The following is a 25,501-nucleotide window of genomic DNA, read 5'->3' on the forward strand; positions in this document are numbered from 1 at the left end:
AGTCAAACGCAACGGACGGCCATTTTTCATGGATAAACGTGCAGCACGGTGACCGGCTCGAACTGGTTTCAATTCCACGGCTCCAGCGCCACGAGACGTAAGTGTTCCATCGCTAAAGATCCACTCTGATTGCCACCTCCGCCTTTAATGGCGGAGTTAATACGATTTCCTTATCAACCCGCGAAGAAAATAGAACGTGATTCAGTGATTCTACAGCATTATACGTGTTAGCCCGACACCGGGAGCGTTTCACGCAAACCTTCCATTTTTCATCTTCGAAATTTCCATTATAGCTGTACGCGTTATAGTACGTTTACCATAATTATAAATCGAGTTTCGTCGCGATAAACTTCGTTGTATTAGGAATATTAAAAGGTAATTTGCAGCGTTCGATTCCATACACGTCGCGGATATTAAACAACGTAAATTCGTAATTTGTCGCTCGTGCGTTTCCTTCAAAGCAGAGTGTAGATGGTCACTAGTTCGAATTTACAGCTTTGTGCCTCGAATTCTCCGAAAACTGTTGTTCTCGTTAAATCGCGTCCGACCTCAATCTCTTTGAATTTTAATCCACTGTATGTATTTGTTTTAACGCCATTAAATTTAGGAGGATAAACAACGACGCGGACGGTTCAATTTTTCAGAAGGCACCGAAAATATACGCGAGAAAGAACAAAGGCCCTTGACTCTCGACGAATTCGATTATTGCTCCTACGTTTTTTCCTCCAGTTCTTCTTTTATTTACGCGTACACGCGTAACGTGATTAACGTGTCCGGTAAGTGACAGAACGCAAAACGCAACCAGGAGAGAGCAAAATTCGTTAGCTATCGAAACTTCCTTTCGTTTATATGGCGAGGAAATACTCTTAGAAGAAAGTATAGACACTTTTCTCGTAACTTTCGAAAGGAACGACTTTGAAATTCTGTCGACTGTGTACTTGAGATACGGCAGACATTTAGCGTGCCTTTGGATAATATATGCGAACTTATAAGCTGGTAAAACTCATGGAAACCGATGTCGTTCAAGAACGACGCTTTCGCATCGATTCGAACAGAATTGCGCAAATGCTTGTTGACTAAATCCTTTTGCAAGCCCGAGCAAGCTCTATTTACGATAATTATTCGAAGTGAGGTTATCTTTTATCAGATTGAATTAACACGTCCACTGGGTACGAGGCGAATTCTTTTCGGTTATGTTTACAGCGCCAACTTCGGAGTGCACTATTAAAAATCACAAAATTTTATAATAAACGGACAAGTACTATCAAATTATTTGTTAACGCGCAGCATTGTAGGTTATGAAAATTAATTAACTTATTATATTATAAATTAAATTAATTAAATTAATATAGATATAAAACGGATAGTAGTTGGTGAAACGAATGAAAAAATGTTCGATATGACACACATGTACCTACATAAAAGTCCTAATCAAAATGTCCTAACCACAAACCTGACACGAAAGAGATTCGGCGACAAAGAGGCTCTAATTGAAAGGAGATATACAGAGCGAAATAGGATCGATTTGAGGGAAAAATTCGAGAGCCCTTTCCCTTATTCACGCGTGTAGAAACTTTTGAGCGATGGTGTACGCGAGATCCTTTATGTACGCGTGTAGAAAAGAGAGTGAAACAGAGCGAGCAAAGAGGAGCGCGGATACGGCAAGAGAAGGAAGAAAAGCAAGAGACGGTGGCAGAAGGGAAAAGGGTGGGTGTATGGGTGGACGAGCGAGCCTGCAGAGAAAGAGAGACGAATGGAAGGGAAAATGAATTCTCGTTGGCAGTCAGATAACCCGGTACGATCGATCGGAATATCTGCCGGTCCGTTGGCGTTACACACACCGCTTACATAGAAACGCGCTTATATATAGAACATCGGCCATGTGCCGAGAGACGAGCGCCGCGCGCATACGTAGATACTCGTACATATGTACGAATGTCTACATAAACGCGTCTGCGACTCTTTGCGAACGACGGGAACGCGTGTACTATGCATGAATGCGTATACAGGGTGGCTCGATTTAATCGCGCTACCACTTTTCAAAGAACTGCCGTGAAACGTAACTTTTTCGCCAGCACTTGCTGAATTAGCTTTTTTCTTCTCTCCTCTTCTCATTCTTTTTCTCTTTTTTTCTATGTGTGTTTTTTGTACTGTTCAGCTCGTATTTTTCAAGAGTCCTGGGCCAACGATGAGGAAAGAAGCTTCTAGATTTAAAATTGCAGATCTGAAAAATAGATAATCAACCCACCATATTTTGTAAAAAGGAAAACAACCGTGGCTGTAACTTGGATATCACGACGATCGATATTTCTGAAATATTCAATGAAATATGTTTAGCCCCAAGATCAAATAGGAAGGGAATTTTGTTTAAGTAGAATCGATCGTCGGTATTTTAAGGTTGAATATTGCTTTCCTGTAAAACACAAAAATATCACTTCTCCATATTTTTCTTTCATGGTCGTCGTGTAAGTTGGTTATAGATTCTTATCAAAAGGAGTAACAGACGTATAAAATATTTATCAATAGATTCGTCCAAAATTTAGTTGTGAGCGCAATCTTTTAAAAAGGCAAAAGGATTACTGTTTCATCGGTAGGTGGCGTGTAACTTCATTATTTATTATTATTTCAGCGAAAAATTCTGAATTAATAATCCTTTCCAACTTGTGAATCGAAGATGACTCCTGTTTTGTCGTCTCTCGAAATCACTCCGCTTTGCTACGAATAGCAACGTTCAGTCATATTTAATCGGCCGCTATTGCATATCTGACAGTCGTATTCCCAGATTCCTCTTTCAGACATCGGTTGCCCGACAATTATTCATAAGCGTAAAATTTATCTCTGAGGGTAAATTTATGAGAAGTTAGACTATCCGTCAAGTCAGAGGTCAATCGATCGACTAAATGGCTGAACGAATAGATCGAAGCAGAGGGGAAATATCCGAGGAATTAGCGAGCAAATATTCGCACGTTGCTCGTTCGTCTGGAAACTTTGAGCGAACCAAAATTCTCAACGATCCAATCGAGCAAGGCTCGGATAGCGGTGTGCTAATGGACGTGAATACGCGGCTGTTATCAGTCGTTGTCACTTATCACTCGTCAAGGTACGCGAATCGAACAGACGGATCCCTCCTGACTGTCAATACCTCGCCGAGATACTTGACTTGTATGTGAGTCAAGTATGCGCATAGATAAAACGAGTCACGTCGACCGTATCTCTCTTACAGCGGTTGCTGTCGCATGTCAAAGTCGCGTAAACGATACGCCCTGTTACGTGAATTCGTTCACGATCGCATAATGCTTTCTTCAATGGCGACTGTCTTTCATATTCCGTATCTACCACCGTTTTAGATTGGTTCGATGTCTTTGGTGCCTTCCAATGAACTGGCCAGCTATCTCGCAGAAAGGCGAAATATAGACACGTAAGAGAACACATTTTTGGTAAATCGTGCGCAAGGGTAACGAAGGAAAGTGCGAGGAAAAGATGAAAAGAGGCGAGGAAATTGATCGAGATTTCTGGATAGGATAAAATGGAGAATATACTGCGAACGAAGGGGGGTCGACAGCATGGGTGGACCAGTTTACAGGCAGGAAAGAGCAACCGGTATCCAGAGAACCGGTTGGCCACGATAGTAGGCGGTAAAAATCGGTAAACAAGCGAGCTGGCTAGCTTTATCGCGCCACCCTTCGTGTCTGCATACGTTATCGATCAAAAGTTTGGCTATAGTCTTGGTGTATCGTGAAACGATGCAAAACTGAAATACGAACGTTGAATCGTTTTCCGAGTTTAAATTTTCGTTGAAGAAGAGATTCGTAACAAAATGAAAGATGTTCGATGTAGATCGTAAAAGTCTTTTCTCGCAAATTGAACTCTTACGTTATCGAAGCTGGTCCGTACTATTCGTTAGTAGGGTCGATATTCTCGACTGGCTACGCCAATGCATATTTGCGCGCTGATCTTTTCCAGTTACATAGGTAACCACTTAAGCAACGCCAGACTGTTCCCGTGCACATGCACACATACGTACGTCCGATCATCGCACACACAGCTTCGACTTTCCGTGTCGCCATTAATTAGATTAGCATATGCCGGAAAAAGGTGCTATCCGCTTATATCCGCCTGCGGCAACGATATCACTAGCAACAGCGGAGGTTGCTCGATGCGTTAATGGCATTATGGGATCATCCGTGAGGCGACCGTAACGCTCTGCCCAGACTGCATATCCTTCGACCACTACACGACCCTGTTACAGTAATTGCGCGATGTTCCTACCATACGTTTATCGTTATCGGATATCTAAACGTGTCCACGAACGCTCTTCACCGTCTTTTAAATTTTGTAGACGATAGCTTTTACGAGAAATTTCAACGCCAAGCTTCTACGTATCATGGAAATTTATTTATCGGAAGAAAACTTTGGTTATTCGCTGCTATCTGAATACGGTTACTTGTATTTTCACTATCATCGTGATAACAGGTAAATCGTAATTAGACACTCGAGCATCCCATGCTAAAGGCTACGTATAAATCATGCTCCTAGGCCAGTGATACAGGCTCTGATGGATATTCGTCGGCTTCGTCGGTGGAATCGATTAGGTTGCTCGCGTGCGAGTAACGAGCGAGTCGATACGATCTTCGGTGGGCGTATTTCTAACGAGTCTCGCCGCGACGAAACATTAATAATTCGGTCGTGCGAGATTCCTCGGTCGGCCCACTTATTCCGCATTCCTGGTGCGGATATCGAAGGAAGCCGAAGCTACGCCACTGGCGCTGCAACAGCGACACAAAGCCCGGAGCGACGGCGCAAACTATTTATTTCATGAGCTTCCCCCGTGTAGACGACCGCCTCCCCTTTTAATGCTTGCCTGTGTGTACACGAGTTGTAGATCAGCCGGCCGTGGCTACATAAGGGGAAGCGGTCGGTATGTGAGGAAGGTACATACATACACACGAGACTACATAAGGGCCACATAATGTGCGTGGCCATGTGCATCCGGCGGAATGCTACGGCCTAGGTGAAATGCCTGGTCCCGTGCCAGAGACTTTAACCTCGATTCACAATAAAACAGGCTGGAGTCTTCTTTTCTGGCACTCAGACTAGAGGAGGTCGCGACCTGTCCTCTCACTTTTTCAACCGCGTTACCAGAGGGACCGAGTTGAGCGAGAAAAAAGGATTATAAGGCACGTCCTTTCTAGTACTCGCGAATATTTTTTTACCCGTTTGTCGTGTGTTTGCGAGCATGTTGCTGAAATATACAGTTGGTCGTAAAAGTGTTCAAACACGTTGCATATTTAGATTTACGTTTTGCTCGAAATTGTGAAACAGCATAATCGATGTTAGCGAGATGGTGGAATGATCGTGAAATTCGGAAACTGGTGAATTTCGCGGAACTACGAATGCTCTTCGAACGCTTAAACTCGTATCAGATCGATGGATAACTTCCGATGGAATCCGACAGAATGCACGTCGTTCGAAACTCCGCTTAGTTTATTCGCTGTTCAGAGCGTCTTATCGGGAGTATCTCTTCGGAGGCAATTCCCCATCACCTTTTCGTATATTTATGACCGATACTGGCTTTTAATTTCTCTCGAGGCGTCTCCACCACTCTTGCAGCTCAAGAATATTCACCGACCGATAATCCAGCCGCGTATCCTTTCCACGCTCGTAAATTCGCCTACGTCTCGCCTTCTTTCGTGTTTCCTTCTTCGCGCAGCGTACCCGGTGGCCCCTTTACACCGCCATTGTATAACGTGACCCAAACAAACGAGACTTCTATAAATTCACGAATCTTTACCATTGTTTGGCGAAAATAATACCAAAGTTTATGCTACGCGAGCGTCGAGATTTTATTTGAAATAATTACAATGACTTTCGAGTAGTTTGATATTTCGGTGCTGTACAGGGTGCCCCGAACAATCAAAATTTCTTCTATAAATATTCACGTTTGTTCGACGAAAATTAATCTGCGTACGTTTATGCGAGTTCATATTTTCGTGAATACTGTAGATAGGCGTTTGTTTTACAGATTAAACAATATTTCTTATAATTTATAATAAGTAATAAATATCGCACTTTGAAAATTTCGTAACTATTTCAACTGTTTTATAATACTGTCCATCTGTAAATTTCCCGTAAACGAGTAAAAGTCTATGGTATTTTAACAATAAAATTAACACTGTGCACCTATTCGCATTCTACCCGGATCACCCAGTATACGGAACGACGTGGCGGCGTTTATCTCTAGTGCCGTCCACGCTGTCGCGTTTATCTACGGTAATAAATGCGCCAGTTGAACAAAGACGCGGACCGCCTGCACCCCGTTTATTCGCAACCCTGTCCAAGTTAGCCTTCGAGTGCCGTCGCGTGACTTTACGAGTGACAACAAAGGGGCCAGACTGACGTTACTATCATACATCCGTAGGGAAATACAGACGTAATAAAGAAGTCAAGTGTTCTCGAACCGTACTTTCGTTTTTAGCGTTATTTTGGAAACTGCCTGGCAAAAGCAAATCTATTTCGCTTGTATTTCAGCCACGACCTGGAAGAAGACCTCGAGGACGTCCAGGAAACGCCGCACAACTGCAAACTACTCCTAGGATACAGAGCCCAATCTCGCAGCATCTGGAAAAAGGTAAGAACGCCAATTACATTGTCGTATACGCAGGTGTAGCTCTAATTATCTATCTGCGTCTGCGTTAATTGTTACAAGTACAGTGAAATCTCTATATTCGCGAACATAGATCACGTAGCTTATATATCTACGGCAGAATTTAATTCATCAATCGATGAAAAAATACTGATGAAAATGTCCGATGATAAAATAGTTTCTCGTTAGAAGGATCATTTGCTACCGGTGATGCTGGTTTTTCTGCAGCGCTCATATAATTTTCAGGATTGAGAATTCTCGATTGGAAGCTTTCCATTCAATTTTTCAGAAGCACGGCTTAAATCGATGAAACTAATTCTGAACTTAGGGTAGGTAAAACCGCGAATACGGAGGTTTTGCTGTATACCGAATTCGATGCAAGGCGCCTCAAATTAGTTACAATTTGCAAAATTTTTCTATACTATCGCCCAGGCTGTCAACCCTTTCATATTTATGTTAAAAAAGAGTCTAACTTCCTCGTTGGACTCGAGTCGCCATATAAAAATTCCAACGTGATGTACCACGCAATAAACTCAGCTTTGGCGACCGGAGAAAAGGCAAATATTTCATCGCCAGGCAAATATTTCATCTGCGAACAATCAGTACGAGAGAAGAATAATAGAGCAAAACCTCGTTCTAACGCGTGGGCTATATCTATCCTACGGTTGATGAAGAGAGGTCGGATAGGGTCGTACCTAATAGGGCACGACCGAGCAAGCCACTCAAAGGTCGGACAAGAAGGTTTCCGACGATAGGATCGAGCATTGGGCTCATTGATTAAACCAGTGTGAGAAAAGGAGAAAAAGAGAGAGAGAGAGAGAGAGAGAGAGAGAGAGGCGAACCCATGTGGAATTAGGGCCGCCTTAAAGTGCATCGTCTCTCTAGGGACAGAGACTGCGCTGTAGAGGACAGGGTATAGAAAAAGAGCAGGCTGTGAAAGGGAAAGAAGAAGTTAAGGGCGGAGCGGAAGAAGAGGGGTAAAAAAGAAAGCTTGGGTGGGAAGGATGGAAAAGATATCTGGGTAGGCAGGGAGGCGCGCCAAGGGGAATAAATGATTCGAAGAACCAAGAAGAACCGGTCCACAAACAAAAGACTCGTTGCCTGGTCTGGTTGAATCTCTTCTGGTTTTAAGGGGCGGGGGGAGATGGAAAGAATCGTAGCTCGTACGAGGGATTTCACGCAGGAAGGAAGTGCTGACTCTGAAGCGAAAGAGGGTGCTGATGTTGATGGAACTCCGGGATTTTCAAGCTTTGTCCGAAAACGAACACTCAACGTCAGAGCTATCGGATTGGTCGCAACGATATAACGACGATTGTAATTTTTCGTAGAAATTTTACGATAGTTTTTCAATAGCGTAGCTTTTTTCAGGATTTGAATGATTTTTTAAATAAAATTCCTGGATGAGAATGGAACATCAATCGCGTAATTATTGAAATGAAACCGAGAAATTGGCAGAAAGTAGAGTTGAAATCAATCTGGTTGCCCGTATATTCTGACTCTGGCAAATTAATTTTATCTGCCCGGAGAAATCCAATCACGCATCGAATCATTTTAATTTCTAAATATCTGACTAATTTTAGACGTTGCCAATGAATTAAACCCGATTTATGCTTAAATACCGGAGTATTTACTTTCGAATTCTCGGTCGTTCGGCGAACGCCTGAATAATTGAGATGCTGCCCCGTATTGGAAATGTCAAATTTTAACTAGCAAGTCACATTCGCGGAGAGAAATTTCAACTATAATCCGATTTTCTACGTTGCATTGCGCTTCAATTACGGAACCGGTATATTCATCGGCGACAGTTGGTTCTCCACAATGGCATTTGCTCTAGGAAATTAACGAAAGACCGCGTGATTCGACAGAGAGAAACTATTCTTGGCATGCTTTGGCAAGCCTGCCATTCGCAAATTTTATTTCCAAACCCGTTCTCGTCCGATAGTTCCTTAATTGACAAAATTATTTCATTAATTCGCCAATTATTCCATGCCAAAATCATATCGGCCATTGGCCACTCGAGTCGATTCGGCAATCAATTTTACTCTAGTCGATTAATTCGCTGCTATTCTGCGTTTGGTCGTTAAGTTTCTTTGCTAAAAGTATAAAAGATACACAATACGCGTTATATCAACGATATGGAGCGTGACTTTCGCTAATTCGCTGTTTCCATCAAGAAACTATAATTCTTCTCGTAGCTTCAGTAGCTTGAAAAAAGAAATTCAGTAGTTTGGAATTTCTTTTTTAAGTGATAAATTCGCAACAGAAATTAGTAATAAATATTAACATTCATACGCTAGTAATTAACAATGGTATGCCATCAGCATTTGTCACGTCGTTAACAGAACACGTTTTCCAATTTCGTGTTGATCAGAGGGAAGTGGATAGCTGTCGTCGAGTTAGAAATCGTGAGTGCATCACTCTTCTTTTCTTTTCTCTGCACAGGCAGCAGGAAGTCGAAAGAGAAGCGAGTGCATCGCAAAAGTCCCCTTACGTCATCGGACAGATATAGCCGTCGCGATTGCTTCTCTATTTCTCGTTTCATCCTCGTTTCCTGCATGTCCACTCGAGCCTCTAGAGCCTAGAGTCTAGACCTAGAGTCTAGAGTATGCATACTTGGCCGTGCGCAAGATCGCCTGTAAACCTCTCGAAAGCGTAAAGCATCGATGCGAAAAGTTGGTCGCGTGTTCCACAATCCCGTTCTGTGGGATTCCCCGTGATTTTTCAATTTCTCCGCGGAGAAAGATTAATAGCACGACAATGGAGATATATTAGACACGTGCGTTCTATCGAATGTACAATCTGCGTTCGATCGAAAGTTGGAGATTACGTAGAGTGGGTCACGAAAGTATTCGAACACTCGTAGAAACTTTTTATGGATATATTATGTGTGTTACACGAAACGGGTCTGAAAATGTATGCAATCGCTCACACATCTGAAAATCACAAAAATCATTAAGATACGTAAACGTTTAATTAGATATTATTAGTAAGTCAGAAAATTTGGCGAGATCAGCTTTAGCGCTAATTATATGTTTGAGATTGCTATTCGAATTTTTTATTAAATATATTCCGACACGGACGTGTGTCTATATCAAATTATACCAACGTACGATAATCGTGTCTCGTGCTAACTAAATTTCAAGAAGTTTCGTATACGACGCATAATACGTTTATAAAAATAATTTCGTGAATCATTGGACATTTAGACGCGTTCGCGATCGATCGAAAGCTGGCGATTACGTATTCTCCGAGAGAGGAAAGAGAAAACTACGCGGAGAACGATAATTCTCGGTGTTCTAGAGAAATAGAAAACGTCCGAAGGAAGATCCGGAGCATCGGTTTCGATTCTGCCACCGCGTGGAAAGCAAAGAAATTTATGCGATCGTTCTGGGAACTTATCCAGTGTTTCACGAGCAAAGATTCAAAGCCACGATCTTTCTTTCTGCGAGGTACGAGGTAGAGGCACGCGCTAATAAAGTAACGAGGGCTCCTTTGAAGTGGGGCCTGCGTCGCTGTAATTCCTCGCTTCGTCTCGACCAACTTCTCTTTTCTCCCCTTTTTCTCCCTCCGCCTCCCTCCGAAAATAAACGCATCGCATAAAACGCGAACCGGATGACACGTTGCTGAAAATACAACTACGAGACACTGTCAGCTCTCTCTCTCTCTCTCTCTCTCTCTCTCTTTCTCTCTCTCTCTGCATCGGGCGATGATACTTCGTAGTAATAGCGAGCAAAAACCGGGGGTGGAATGGAATTCTTCTCTATTTCGGCCCGAGGAAAATCCACGTCGCGTAAATATTTTAGAAGAGAAACTCAAAAGAAAATGGAGGAAAGAAGAGTAGATACGCTGTACGTGAAAATATCATGCGTTAATTAGCGAAACGTGTGCCGTTGAAAATTTTATCTGTGAAAGTTCCAATATCAAGATAAATAACATTATGTATATTGAGGTGGTAAAAGTGCGATACAACGCGATGGAATATAATTCAAAGACTGAACTATTCTAAATTCCAGGCATTCCCTATTTCAGAATCTCTTTCATTGTATTCGAGCAAACTCCGCATAGTCTGTGTAGTCTCGAAACTTTGGATAGTCGTGCCAATCTCAAGTTGCTCGGTCGATTCACGTATCTCTGACACTTGAAACTCAGTTACTCGATAGAAACAATCGTCAAAAATTTCCGTTCCCACATTACCGATAATTAAAAAATAATTCATAGTTTCTTCTTCCTAATTAGCAGATCACCGAACACGAGGAATTTAATATTTCAACAGCGCATGCATAACAAAGGCAACTTCCGTAGTAAAAATACCGTGACACATTAATCACAGAATTCTCAACGATTCTAACAAGTTCGGAAATTAATTTCGCTCGTTACGGAAATATTTTTCGTTTGATCGACGATCGTTCGCGCAAAATGCGGTGAATGCAATTCCACTAAAAAAAAAAAAAAAAAAAAAAAAATGGGTGCAAGTTTAGTAAAAAATATACATGGAGCGAGGAGATTGTACGAGAATGAGATTGATAGCAGTGGTTACTGGTTGTAATACGTACGACTTGCTTGGCAGCTTACCAATCCTGGTTGCAAAGACGTCGACACTTGTTTTTTCTTCTTTCTTTCCTCGTCTGCCAACTTCTCAAAGTCGAGTCCCTCGTCCGACAGTCCTCGTTCGAGCAAGAAGAAACGTCGCTCTATAAGTCTTCAAAGAGCGAACCGTGAGAAAGGTGGGCTACTCCTGGGAACATAGTAAATCGAGATTTATTGAGAATCGAACGAGCGAAAGACGTGTTCGTTAGAGACGACTCCCTCTACGGTTACGAGATCGTGAAACGTATTCGAATCGGTGATTTCCTTCTTCTATTGATACAAAAGTAGCGAGAGAATCCGATTAATGAACGACTGTGATGTATAGAGGAGGCTCGCAGAGGTGTTCCATCGCTCGTAAATATCATTTATGAATGTATTATGTTCGTTATACGAAATCACATGGATTTATTATATATATTTTGCAATTTTATTACCAACTTTTGCTTTTAAAATTCACCACGAAATTTCCACTTGACAGTTTTCCATGGTAAATGTTCAAATATTTCCACGAGACAGATTTCTCGGAGCTGTTCGTCATTCTGATTGCACAACCCTTCATTTCCCTTGATTTCAAAATCTGGCTATTATAATATACGAGAATGCGTTAAGACGATCAATTACTCGTCGACCGGTGGAGTAATCGTTTGAAAGTTTAGGAGAACGATGTAGGTACAGTCGCAACGAGGACACACTGCAAACGGCAGATTAAAGTATCGTTGAACAGCACGTGGGCGGTCTGTCGTATTCCCGTAGTATATGCATTTAACATTAGGCGCGCGGCGTATGCACGAATTGCAAGCTAGTCGAACCACATGTCGACAAGGCCGCATCTGGCGGCCAATGAACGGCGTGTAGCCTGTAAATGGCCTGGAAAAAGCTGGTATCACTGTCTGGTCGAAATACCTCACGTTTCCGACCCGATACTAACCAGCCTAATTAGCCACCAGACTACGCATCTCCGAATTGCCAAATGTGTCCTATTCATTCAACGATAAAGCGAATAGAATATGAAACATAAATTGTGCTCCATAATTGAAGAGTTTTTGCAACGATAAGAAGGGAGCAGCTTCGATATTTCATATTCGAAAGATTTGCATCGAAAAGCGCGAAAGTTTATTACTGCGCACGTTAGTCGACTATGAATTTATGATGCGTTTGAAAAAGTGATTCGATTTTGATTGATTTCGAATTGATTTCTTCTTTCTTTCTCCTTTTCTTTTTTTCTGTTCTTTCGAATTACTGGAAAATGGAAATTACAAGTTTCAATTGTCGCGAGGAATTCTCGTATGAAGTCTCGCATTGAAAAAGAAAAAAGAAAAGAGGTTTGTTCGGAGATTGAGGGGAAAAAGTGGATCGTTCGGTTTTTCGCGTTTTAATTCACCGTTCCGAAGCGGAAAATCGCTGGGCGACGAGGCTGCGCGTAGGAAACGTCGTTCGACGAATGCATAATTTCGAGATCGATATCGGCTGTGTTGGCATACGCGTTCACGTATGCGCAGTTGCGCAACACCACGGACAGCCACGGAACAGCAGGGGAAAGGGAGAGAGAGGTTTTGCATCGCTTGACCCGAATGGACACCGATCGCACATCGTCACACAGTATACGAGACGAGCCACGACTTTTGAATGAATCCACAGTCACCTACTAGGTGACTCATCCATCGTCGATCGTGTTGTTCGTGTGTGACGATCCATCGCGCATGCGCATGACACCTTCTCCTTCCTGACTGTGTTGTATTAGGTCGTGACATATGGAATGTTCGATCTCCTTTCTCGGAATAGATGTGTCTTTATTTTTCATCAGAGTAAGTTCACATTCATCTATAGCCTTGCAATCTTTCGAAAAATATTTTCAAAAAATCTCGTTCCCTCGAAGTCGAGTTCTTCAATTTTTCAATTTTAAATACAAGTAAATACGTATTAGCGTTATTTGTGCAGAATCACCAAGCTTGATTCACACTAGCGATCACAATACGCCCAGATCACGTCAAGTCAGCAAAATCGCTGACACGTAATCCAGTGAGAGCACTGAGAGTAGGCGGTTCGATCGAGTTTCCTAGCGACCGAGATCCCGCACAATTGTCGAAAAGGAACATGGAGCGTTTAATTGAATTTGTACGAAATTACAGCAAACTACTACGTGATTTCAGTTACAAAAATTTGTATACGTATGCTTGGAAAACGACATCGTTTCTCCTTCGAGCGAATAGGAACGAAAGAGACTGCGACGAGATTCGATTGTTTCCGATCGTCTAGCGTGAATGTCTTGGCAAAATTCTACATTCGATTGTGATCTGACCGTACCTTTGACTAGTTTGGCTAGTGTGAATCGTTGCTAAGTTTAGACTCACGAAGGCAAATGACTAATTTCATGTGTATTCATTGTAGCACATTGGGAGTTCATGAATATTCATTGTTGCAAATAGAACGTTGCAGGCCTTGCAATGCTATTTTCGACAAAAGATAAATGAAAGCAAGAAGCATAAATCGACGTTTCAATATAAATCGGACTGCAGCCACGCAACATACTCTTTCATACAATCTAGGTAAAGGATCTGAAATTTCATATGTTGTAACCTAATCTAATATCTTGAATTACTTCGTTTAATTTATGTACAAGTACGTAATGTCTTCCTTTGATCGTTTAAAACAGTCAACACAATCGTCAGAGCACCCGAGTTATCTGCAAATCGAAATTCTTCTTGCGATCGTTAAAACAGTTAACACAATGGCTAGAAACTGTAAGTTATCGAGGAAGCGGAATTGCAACAACCAATAAACAATTCTGGACAGGTTTTATTTGATCTGGATAGGTTTGGTTGGCGCGAACCGTAATTTTCATCGAGCAACCAATCCCGCGGCAGTTAAATTAAAAGCCTGAATTTAATGATGCGGCCGAGTATTGATTTGCAAGGTGAATGCGCACAGCGCTATTTACACGTCCCATTCGCAGTCTCCCACCATTTTTTTCGCCCGACGACGCGCACGAGATTAATTCATCGATCGGCCGGAAATTCTTTTTCCCGCGGATGTCGCGCATCCGATGCAATGTTCCCCGAGGAAATTTCATTACCGGCTATACCAGAAGAAATTTCTTCTGCTCGACTCCGCGCGCGTTTCTGCCGATAATTTCACGCCTGTGGAATCCGCGCGTGCACGATGCTACACGCGATAAATTTTTTACGTCGCTGCGTGTATGTACCGCACGTTCCCTCTTCCGTCGGAATATCCCGCCACATGAAATCTAATTTGTTTGCACGATGAAAAAGAGAAATAATAGATAGGGCAAGAGGAAAAAAGTACCTTTCGCGTTTTATCCGGAAAAAGAGAAAAGAATCTAAAAATTGCGGAATTTCCTATTTATTTTATTTAGAGAATAGAGTCCCATTAAATGTACAAGAAGTTTGAAATACAACATGTGCGTTGGAAAAAGCTTATAAACGCAGAGACACGTAGTTTGTGAATGGAAATTCTAAATCGATAGGATCTAATAATTAAATGGAAGATTGTAAATTGCTTGGTATCCAACTATGGAAAAGGAAGTTGATCGAAATCAAGTCATTCGATTTAACTTTCATTTGTTTTGCAGATCTACGAACTGTCGAATCTATCGATAATTGTAGGCAATCTACCGTGAGAGTAGATAATTAGAATTCCATCGAATTAATCGTTTATTATACTTCGAATATCGACAACTTTCTTAATTTGAACGTAAAAGCTTCTTTTACGTAATCGTATCGAATCCCAGCCCGTTAAGTACCAGATAAAATAAATAAACTGTTGCAATTGTTGTCTTCGCTCGAACTTTTCGAAACAAGAAAATTATCAGGCAATGCCAGTACGGCAATAAACACACAGTGGTTGCGAATTTGTACACAGGTGGATGGCGATCTCGAGGCAATTAGGAGGCTATATCCATTTCAGTTTGAGCTCGACTCGCCCGTTTCACCCACTAGTTGCAGAACTCGGATAATTATTGTTGCTAACTAACTTTTCGTTTGCTCGGTCGTACTCTGCTCTTCCACCACCGCGTACGTACTACCAGCAGCTGGAATTCCCTTGAACTCACAGGTCGCGTGAAATATCGTGTTTTTGCTTCCTTTCAAACGCTTTTTCCTTCCTCTCATTCTCCGTCCTACCAATAACGTACTTTTTTATTCTTTACGTTAAATAATATCGCGAGTCTGACGTCCTTTCTCGTTTATCGATTACCAAATGTATCCAGAGATTAATTGCCTTTCCGGTCCTTTGGTTCGGTTGCAAGCAGTTTTCCACGGATGGTCATCGATCTTCCTGATTTTACGAGCCGTCGCGAGATCTCCTTGGTCTTTGAAACCGCTGCTTTTAAGGGATCGTAAAGAGCCTCGGGTATTCTATCCTCTTTGACTCGGTTGGTCGAGCTTTTCTACCAGGGAATTTTATCGCCAACGATCAGGGAGCACCTTCGCCTTACGAATATTGATGACGTCGACGGCTTGAGACTGTTCCAGTAAGAACCAACCGGGGATAAGGCTCAGGCTGGTTCACATTTCACTCCTGAATCGATGAGCTTCTTCCCGCTGCTTCTTCTCTTAACCCGTATCGCACAGTACCGTGTCACAATCCTGCCTTTTATCAGCGTTAACACTCGAGATTTGGCCAGTGAACTTGCCGACGAGAATATTCGACTGAACTATTTTATTTACATTCGGACGTTGTTGCACGATCGAACTAATATTAGTATCGTAGAAGCTGCGTTGGATTCCAACTATCTGCGAACTACGATCGAACGTAATTTCGGTTTGCACGAACGCGTATTTATTAATTGATAAATTATCGTAGAAGAGTGTCTAGAGTTCTATCGTTGTTCGTACGTACGTGTCTGAAAAAACGATTCGAAGTTTCGTTTCGAGGAAAAGAGAAAATTTTACGGACGAGAAGAAAGTATTTTCGCCACGAGCGCTTCGTAGGTTACGACTTTTCGATCCCGAGGGCACGTTAGTCCTCAGGGACGTGAAGTGTTTGGGAGTAGTTACCGGAGCTCGATCCTCGCACGTCTCGCACAACTTTCAGGTAAACTTTGTCGAAGTAGTTTCTGTCATCGTTCGAAGATCTTGGAATGTGCAGCTCGAACACTTGCACGCCCTTTGCGAAGCGTTCTTGCCTCGCAATCACGTCGACTATCTATGAGAACAGCGACTCAGCATCTTTGAAAAATTCACGAAAATACCAAGCAAGCTTTTGATAATCGGTTTTTCAGTAATTGCAATAGAAATTGTCGTGGAAGTCGTAACGCGAACAAGCTTTATAGAGATTTTCTTCGTTGGAGTTTTTACGCTCGAGTAATAACGTCCCTTTGAGATATCAGGTTTTCCAAGGAAGGAGCTCGAGTCTCGAAGCGATTGCAGTTTTCTCGAAGCAGAAATATCAGGCTCGTTAATAAGCTTCCCAGAGGGAAAGGAAAACGAGAAAGAAAGATGATTGGTCGCGGAAAGCTACAGGATGATAATCTGATCTTTCTGTCTTTTTTAAGTGGCATTACGACTTGCAAGACGAATGACGTAACGATGTCTTTCACACGAAAGATCGATCGATGCAAAGCTTGGAAAGTACACGCTTCGAGAAACTGGCTTTTTTGAAAAACCGTTTCTTCGTACAACTATTCATCGAGTTTCCCACGTTAAAAAGTGGCATCGATTACTATGTCAGCAGAAATAAAGACGATAAAGTCCTAAGCAATAAGAAAGAATCTCGCTCCTATTCGACTTATACAGGGTGGTTGGTAACTGGTGGTACAAGCGGAATGGGGGTGATTCTACGCGAAAAAAGAAGCCGAAAATATAGAATAAAAATGTTTCGTTTAAGGCTTTGTTTTCGAGAAAATCGACTTTGAATTTTCGCTCGGTACGCGTGCACTTTATCGCGTCTCGTTATAACGGATCTCACTGTAGATCGTTGTTTCGACGGAAAAATTAAAAAAAAAAAAAAACAAAGAATTAAAACAAAAAATTTGTATTCTATATTTTCGACTTCTCTTTTCGCGTAGAATCACCCCCTTTCCGCTTGTACCACCAGTTACCAACCACCCTGCATAAACTACTCTAAATTACTGAATCAAGTTAGTGAATTAACGTGTAAAATCTCAGCTTTTTAACGATTCGTATCGTACACGTATGAAAAGGAAAATCGTCAGCTTGAAAATTATACGATGCGATAACGCAAGTATGTGTGGAAAATAAGGAAGGATTTGGACAATCGACGCAGCGAAATCGAACATTTAACATGTTAGAAATTAACGTAAAAACGATGGAGTATCGATTTATTTTTGAAATACCCGCAACAAGTCATCTGTTCCATATTCCATTCTATCCAACGAAAGAATTAGCAACGCAGCTAAAAGCTCGTGTTTATATCCCACAACACCTGAACGCATTGGAACGCAAATATCCATTTAAATGGCGTCTAGGTCGACCCTCGGCTCCTCTCTGTTTCCCTCGGTTTCCCCGATGATTGCATAATCGGTCGAACAAGCCAAAGGTCTCCGGGAGCAGCTGTTCGTCGTCGAATTCCAGTGCACACCTTCCGTCTGTGAGCGCGTTCGAGAGGGGTTGAGGTGCACGCAGGTGCAATCTGACGATGGCTGCGACGGGTAGCAGGTGGTGCATGGACAGATATCGATGAGTTCCCAACCGGGGATCTCTACCGATTTCTCCATCCTTCGTGTCCTACGATCATCGGACGCGAGACACGACGGCCTTCCAACAGACAGAAACCGCTTCCTTCCATCTTTTTACTTTTCCCATGCTCTCGTGTCTGTCGCGTGATTGCGAGTCGTTTAATCCAGTCGTAATACCGGATCAGGAATCGCATTAATTTTCCTTCCACCGCAATTTGCGAGTCTCGCTAATCTTTCTTCGAATGCAACCAGGTCCCACCCTGTTCCGACCGACACGTCCGTCGATCTGTTTCAATCAAGACACCATTTATCGCTGCGAGGCATTGTTAGCTTCACTCTCGTAATTCCTAGTTTCCAAGGGTTCGAACTTGATTTTCCAACGTAGACGTATTTATTCCCCGGAGTTCCTCCAGCTTTTCTTCTTCATCCGCGGATTTTTATATCGAGAAACGCGCGTATCGAATATCTCGATGTTCTTTACGATGTTCAGTTGGCGAGATCATCTACCTTTCTACCGCGTCTTTCGTTCATCGCGGTTACGTTTCTTAAATAATACGTCCGTGTTCACGCAGATTTTGCACTTTATTTTGCTGTTCGCTTCTGAGCTCTGATCCGACGACTGAAACATTCCGATTAGAATTTGATCGCGAGATAGAGGAAAAAGGCGCGGGATCGACGATTGGAAAAATCGATGGGCGCGATCGAATTGCAATTTGCACAGGTGGGCAATAGCCGATGGATGGTAGAGAAGAACAGCGATGGCGTGTCGAGGGTATAGGTTGGTGCACGGCACAAAACCGAAAGTGAGATTAGCTTCGTTCCGGCTGGCAGGCCGCCAACTTTTCCCCTGCTCGGTGCTGGTTTTATTGCGCTCACGCACGCACGCAGACACGCTGCGGATTTTGCGCGACCCGCTATTCCCGTACATCCGGGTCTTGCTCCGACGGATATATCGAAGCGAGACCCTCGCGTCGCATTATTCTTACAGATGGTCACATTTCGCCGCGGATTTATCGGCGTAACTGCGGACGCACGCGCGCCCGATTTTTCTCTCTCTGCGTCTGGTAATTGGACTTGCCAAACCGTCACTGATATAAGCCTTTCAACGACCATTTGGCTCTCGGTTTCCAAACTTCTCTCTCATTTCGGACCACGCATCTTTCTCGCGTGTAACTGTTTATTAAGAGAGCGAGGAGAGAAAACTTACTTGCTAAATCCGCTATCTCTAAGAAACAGAAAGTAAAGAAAATCGACGGAATTATCGATGAAGGTAATCGTCGATCACAGACGATTTTGTTTGCCTCTAAAGTTTCAAACAGCCGGGTTAAAGGCTTTGCTCTGCGAACGTCGCTGTTATTTACTTGTTCGTTTAACTCTGTTCTCTTCGCATCTGAATCTTCGCTTCATCACCAAACTTGTTACTATCATAGAAGAAGATTTAACAACACCGGCGGATGGAAACTGAGAGTAGTTTGGTGAAAATAATGGAACAAAGAAAGGGATGTAGGAAATGAAGGTACACGAATATTTTAGTTCTGAACATAAGGATTAGACGAGAATTACGATGGAAAAAATGTTAAAAAGGCGCCAGATCCTTTCGTTGAAGAATCGTACGTTTCAATGGACTCGAAATATTTCGGTTCGCTATTCTCGGTTCAAAGTAGCGCCGGTCATTCGTCAAACGGAGACTGAGTTACAAAATCTCTCCACGACGTTTCGTTGCATTCCACTCCTTTGAAATGCGTCCGTCTATTTCGGGAAAACGCTGAGAAAGACGGGTACGCGCACCGATCGCTCGAGCAATCGGCTATTCAGCGGTCGCGTTCCCGGGAAACGGGATTCTCAGTGGAAAAGGAACAGGCGGAAAATACCGGGATCGTAGGAGAATTTTGCGCGTTCTCGTCGTTTAGCGACTCCACTCGTCTCGTTCGGTCGGCGAGCCTTCTCTCTGCGAGTTCTCCGACCTCGTAAAACATCTTGCTTCACCGTGGCGCCGAAAGTAATTGCTACTGGCGTGAGTTTAATCTCTCGTATTCCTGATCTCGCGACCGAGAGGCATTTTAGCTTCGAACTGTAACTCGTCCAAACATCTCCTGCTAACTTTCATTCTATCGTTTGGATCGTTATTTCAGAGGAACATGAAATTCCGATCAGTCGATCGTTCTCCTCGTAATCTACGTTACATCTCGATTACAAGATTATTCGTGAAAATTTTCTACGGTAAATGTTCGAAGATATTCGTTGTAAATTTTACATTTTAGACTTTCCGCTTTTATTTCAAAAATATAAATCGACCTGATACAGTGAACAAGGAGTGGCGATATTTTTACAGCAACGTGAAAAACGGTTGATAGAGAAATAGAAGTGGACAATCGAGCAACATAAGGGTTAATAAACGTGGAGAACGGTGGCGGTAACGGTGATCGGAGGCGAAACATGGGCAGCGCACGATCGCAGCTCATTAAAGAGCGCATCGTCGGCCGGCTAAATGCATCTGCACGCGCGTCTCGCAGCTGCGCACGCTTTTGCGTGCATTATGCATGCACGCGTTGCCGGGCGACGATGCGAGCCAGGCACGCCCACCGTTTTCGCGCTCGCATCAAACTACTGCTTGTTTTTCTTTCCTTTTACCTTTCCCTTTCCTCTCTTTTTCCTCTTTTCTTCTCTTTTTTTTTCTGCCCCTCTACCTGCACTCCACTTTTATTTTTCATTTGCCGAGCGTTTTTAACGTTCGTTCACCTTTGCGATAATTTTCATTCGAACAAGAAAGTATTTTCGCGTCGCTGAAGAGAGAATAACACGGTTCGAGAATAGGAGTAGCCTCGTTAATTAAGTTCCTTCTTTTCCGTCCTTTTCTTTCTTTTCTCTTTTTTGTTTCATTTTTATTTCAATTCGGGCTGTTTCCGTTTCGCGATTCGGTTTCCATGGAAGCACCGTTTCATTTCCGATCGTCCATCACAGCTCCATCGGGGGGAAAAAAAATATCTTTTCCATTTATACCGCTTCGTGAGATTTAGATTGTGCCGAAACGCGCGCATGGCCCGGACTCGAACGAAAAATGAAAACGGGGGAAAAAGTGAAATGCGAGGGAAGGAGGAAACACGCGTACAAGAACTATCAACGAACACACAGCAGAACGAACGACGAAAATATGCGATCTTGAATGAAAACTAGCCACGGATCCGGATCGAAGATTTTTATCAATTTTTACGTTCGAGGCTATTGAACCGCAGAAGTCGAATGAAAAAAAAAAAAAAAAAGAAATGAATCGAGGGAAAAATGTAACGAGTTTTATTCCTTTCTTTCTTTCTGTTTGCTTGCTTTTGATGCGCCACAGAACGTAATGAGTACGACGAACAAAAGATCGATATTAATTTATTTACTTCCGAATATGCGCGAGTCACGGATTAAAATGGGTGCGCTATAAAATATGCCGGAAGTTGTTGCTGTATGAACGGCGTATAATTAATTCATTATTCCTGCGATAATTTCACACAAGTTGCATTATTCTGGCCTGTCTAATTCGTCCCACGTACTCCGCTTCTCTCTTTCTCTTGGCGCTGTTCGCGTTTAAAATTCTTTCCACGCAGCGATAATTTTATCTAAAAGCAGGTAAATCCGTGGAACGATGATTTTCTTCCCCTTGAAATTGCTAAGAACGCGTGGATTAAATTCTGTCGCGTCGAATATAGATTCTCGCTATACAATACGCTATATTTAAATACAGAAATTCTAAAAAAAGAAAAGACCGAGGGATAAAGCCGTCCGAATATATTTCGCAGTCTCGACGATGTTACAACCTTCAAACAGCCCACGTCTGCTCACAGTCTAAGGAACCCGTGTAGTTGACTCAAAGAATTCAAGAATATAAGGAGACACGGGACAAAAAACAAAATTCCATTGTGTGGGATGTTTCTGCTCACCCACACGAGTACGCGACCTATCGACCAGTCTAGACAGAGAAGCTCGCGCAGGACGTAGAAAAGGCCTGTCCTAATTGTCGAGAGCGGCGTGAGTCAGCCTATTGTTGTACACTGTTCCTCGTGCAGAGACAGAGAATCCCTGCTAGCCGTATAAATAAAGTATCGAGGCGAACGAGATGGATAGAGGAAGTCGCATGCAGAGATCCTTTGGTCGCCGAGAACTGAAAACTGCACGTAGGAAGTCAAGGATTGCAAGAGCTACATAATAAACTATGAATCAGTGAATTGTGGGTTGTAAACGGCGGCCGAGCATTCTGGTTGGCTTGGCCTTGGATTCTAGAAGCAGCACTCGTGGAATTTACTACTGGGGAAAGTCGCGATTTGCTTCGATAGAAGAACGTTGAGTAATAGTTGCGCCTTGTTTCCAATGCTTCCACGTATCTTTGTGATCGTCCAGAGAATAAAAGTTCGATTTTCTATCGTCAACCCTTTCGCAGTGATAGTAGTAGAAAAATCTGATTTTATAGGCTGTAGGTACGAACTTGTTGAATTTTTGCGACCACCGAACGATTGTGAAATTTATTTATTGAGAATTGTGGATTTTAATCGGCGAAATATATGTATAGTAACACTTAGATTACACTTAGAATCGATATCAAAATAGTTTCGGATTTATTTGATTTCTGATTCACAAGATATTCGTCGATACACATTTGCACGCTTCTCAGCACTCTCTTTGTCTCAGCATCTTCTTTACCACAAACCAACGGAACAGTTGTATTCTTCTGTTTTACTATATATGTGTATTATTACTACGCGGCTAATTTAGTGTAGCACATAAAATTACACATATCTCGATACTATTAACGCTTAGCGTGGGGAAAAGCAAAGCGCGAACAATGAAGTTTAAATTATACATTATCTGCTTACTCTCGGATGGCAAGTATCCGGCATCAATGAACAAAAGTGTTACAAACCGCTCATTGTTCGTTGAAGAAGATCAAGAAGCTATTCACGAAAGATGGCAAAGGAAGGTGGTTGTGCAACGGGTGCCGTTCGCACACAATTTCGCCTCGACACGCCAGTTAAATATGCATTTATCGCATCGGCCGTTGGGAAGAATAAATAATTCCTTGGGCGCAACAATACGAATTGTTCCATTGTGTGTAATTTCATTTATAAATTACAACCGGCGTTTCGAATTTTTCTCTTTCCACGCGGCCAGACTCCGACCAGCCAACTCGTACATAGCCGACCAATTAATTAACTAATAACAGAATGCGCGGCGCATTGCTAGGAAATCAGAGAGCGTTTCCGCATTGTGTTGTGAAAATTAAAATATCGTAATTTCTGTCGGACCGGCATTACCGATATTAATTGCTTACTTTCCACCTCATTTTTCACTCGACCAAACGAAAGCTACGGTGAAAACACTTTATTTCATCGTTGCTTCGTTATGAATAGTCATTTACTTTCCAAATTTATCATAAATCGTGTAATTAATAATTACACTGCTGATGGCTATGCATTCGTCGTGTTTTTACGATCCTGCTGAACAGTTGGAAACTTTTTTTTTTACTGGAAAACTTGGTGCGTCCAGTATATTGTACACAGCGGCCACAAAGAGGTCCGAAGCATTCCGTTCCAAAAACAAGAATGCGGCAGAAGAAATAAAGAAATAGTCTCATGGAAGGTTCTCAGAGCCATTAAAGGCGCCGCCTCGTATTTACAAGGGATCCTCTTTAAGGTAGCTGCGGGATTGGGAAAACGGGTCGATAACGCCGTCTCGAAACAACCTCCCTCTTCCGGTAACCAACCCCTCGTGCATTGTAACTACCGCGCACAGCCTTGCCACGCGAGGCTACAAAGGAACGAGAGAGAGAGAGAGACAAACAGAGAGAGAGAGAGGGGGAAAGGGAGAGAGAGAGGGAGAGAGAGAGTTTCGCCTCTGGGATAGAGAACTAGGGAAGGGATAGAAGAGAGGGAGGATGCTCATTCAGAGAGAGGGCGACTGTGTTTATCGGAAGGGGTTGCTCGCGACCCCGCAAACATCCCCGAATGACGACGCTTCCCTCCGCACTTATATTTGCCAGGCGCTCGTGCGCGAATATCCAACTCGACGCTCGTAAATTGCGTCACGGCTCTTTGTCATTCTGATCAAATTTTCGGATGACGGAGACAGATTGGTAAATCCGTTTGTGGTGGTATTTTATACACATGGATTTAATAAACGATTCGCGTCACGATAGCGAACCAATGATTCTTCAGCGGGTTTTTTCCCCTAGCGAAAATTCTAAGTGAAATATTGTAGAAAAGTTGTGAAAGACGGTATCTCTAATCGTAGGTCGTAGAGAGCGATCGGATAAATGGAACTGGATATAGCGACAAATATTTACAGCTGAACACGTTTCTCAAATGTGTAAACGTCCGTGGCTTAACCCTTTGCACTCCTATGTCGAGTGTGACTTGACGTCAGTTTTTATCTCAGGAGCTCCTTTGTCGAGTTTCACTCGACGTTCTTTCATGTCCACCTTTTTTTTTGTGAAACGAAGAAAAGGAGAATTGCATGCTGGAAATTGCTGCAAGATATATCATACACTTAAAAATTACAAAATACAACAATAGCGTGAATAAAACTGGTATTTAAGTGAATTTATTTTTTAATTTATTTAAATTGTCTTATTTTTTAGTTCGAGTAAATTTCGAATAAAAAGTTTAAAAGCGTTGGGAGCTGCTGGTAACGAAATTGAAATAAAATTCGCAGTGCAAAGGGTTAACAATCATTCAATAACCTCTGTAGTCGATACAAAAATATAAATAATCGATGCTCGATTGAAAAATATCACCAAAAGTATCTGGCTGCTTCCGCCTGCTCGATTCGCATGATTTCATCCTGGAACGTGTATCGCGAAGAACAATGGAAAGCTGGGAATATCTACAGCTATGCTATATAATTAGTCCAGTCTTCTCCGTTGGTTCTCTTTCTTCGATTAAACTTGGCCCTCTATCCTCTCACATATCGCGGTTTAGATCCCGGCTAACCTTTATAGAAGGAAACCGTTTTAGCCTGACTGAATTTGTGGCTCGATCGTAGCAAAATTACGGTGTAAACGGCGAATTATCGAAGTCGCCGGTTCAGCGTCCGCGGTTGACCGCCAATCTCGCTTCGCTACTCCATCGTGCTCCAAATTCTGCAACTGGCTCAACTTATTTCCCCATAAATCGAATTTAATTCCTCCTCTCTCTCTCTCTCTCTCTCTCTCTCTCTCTCTCTCTCTCTCTCTGCATTTAGCTGCATAGTTCGATCGTGTCTAATAGAGTTCCATTTCGCAATTCGGCCTTCTGGTCGCTCTAATTGTGAAAAGTAGCTTTGTCCGTACGCGTGCTTTGCGGCGAGGATCCAAGGACAAAGAGACGAGTGTCAAAGGGTGTACGGGAAATTGGCCAGTTACTAGTTGTAGACTATAGGCTTGCAATTTTGGACAGAAAGTTTTGAGTATGTTAATTTTAGAAGTAGCTTTAAATCGAAATTTCGCGTCCGACAGGGAAATCAGATAATTTGACGTTTATAAAATGGTTTAAAGAAGCTGTCTTATCGATATGGAGCCATAAAGTATAAGTCGGAGCAGCACGTTGAAACGCAAACAACTGACGAACAGGATCAACCTGTCGTGACACTTTCCACGGTGTGTC

At 42.6% G+C, this 25,501-nt stretch overlaps 1 protein-coding gene across 5 annotated transcripts in view; it reads left to right on the forward strand.

Annotated features, from left to right (window-relative positions):
* Kdm3 (Lysine demethylase 3) overlaps positions 1-25,501 on the forward strand; it is a 229,124-nt gene that overhangs the window by 61,746 nt on the left and 141,877 nt on the right. For all 5 annotated transcript variants that reach the window (XM_069129086.1, XM_069129089.1, XM_069129088.1 and 2 more), the window contains exon 7: positions 6,529-6,628. In XM_069129086.1, coding sequence (XP_068985187.1) covers positions 6,529-6,628 — 100 coding nt within the window. The remainder of the gene's footprint in view (positions 1-6,528; positions 6,629-25,501) is intronic.

Source organism: Bombus flavifrons, chromosome 15, assembly GCF_040668555.2.
Source record: "Bombus flavifrons isolate JBK064 chromosome 15, iyBomFlav1_principal, whole genome shotgun sequence".
NCBI classification, from domain to species: Eukaryota; Metazoa; Arthropoda; class Insecta; order Hymenoptera; family Apidae; genus Bombus; species Bombus flavifrons.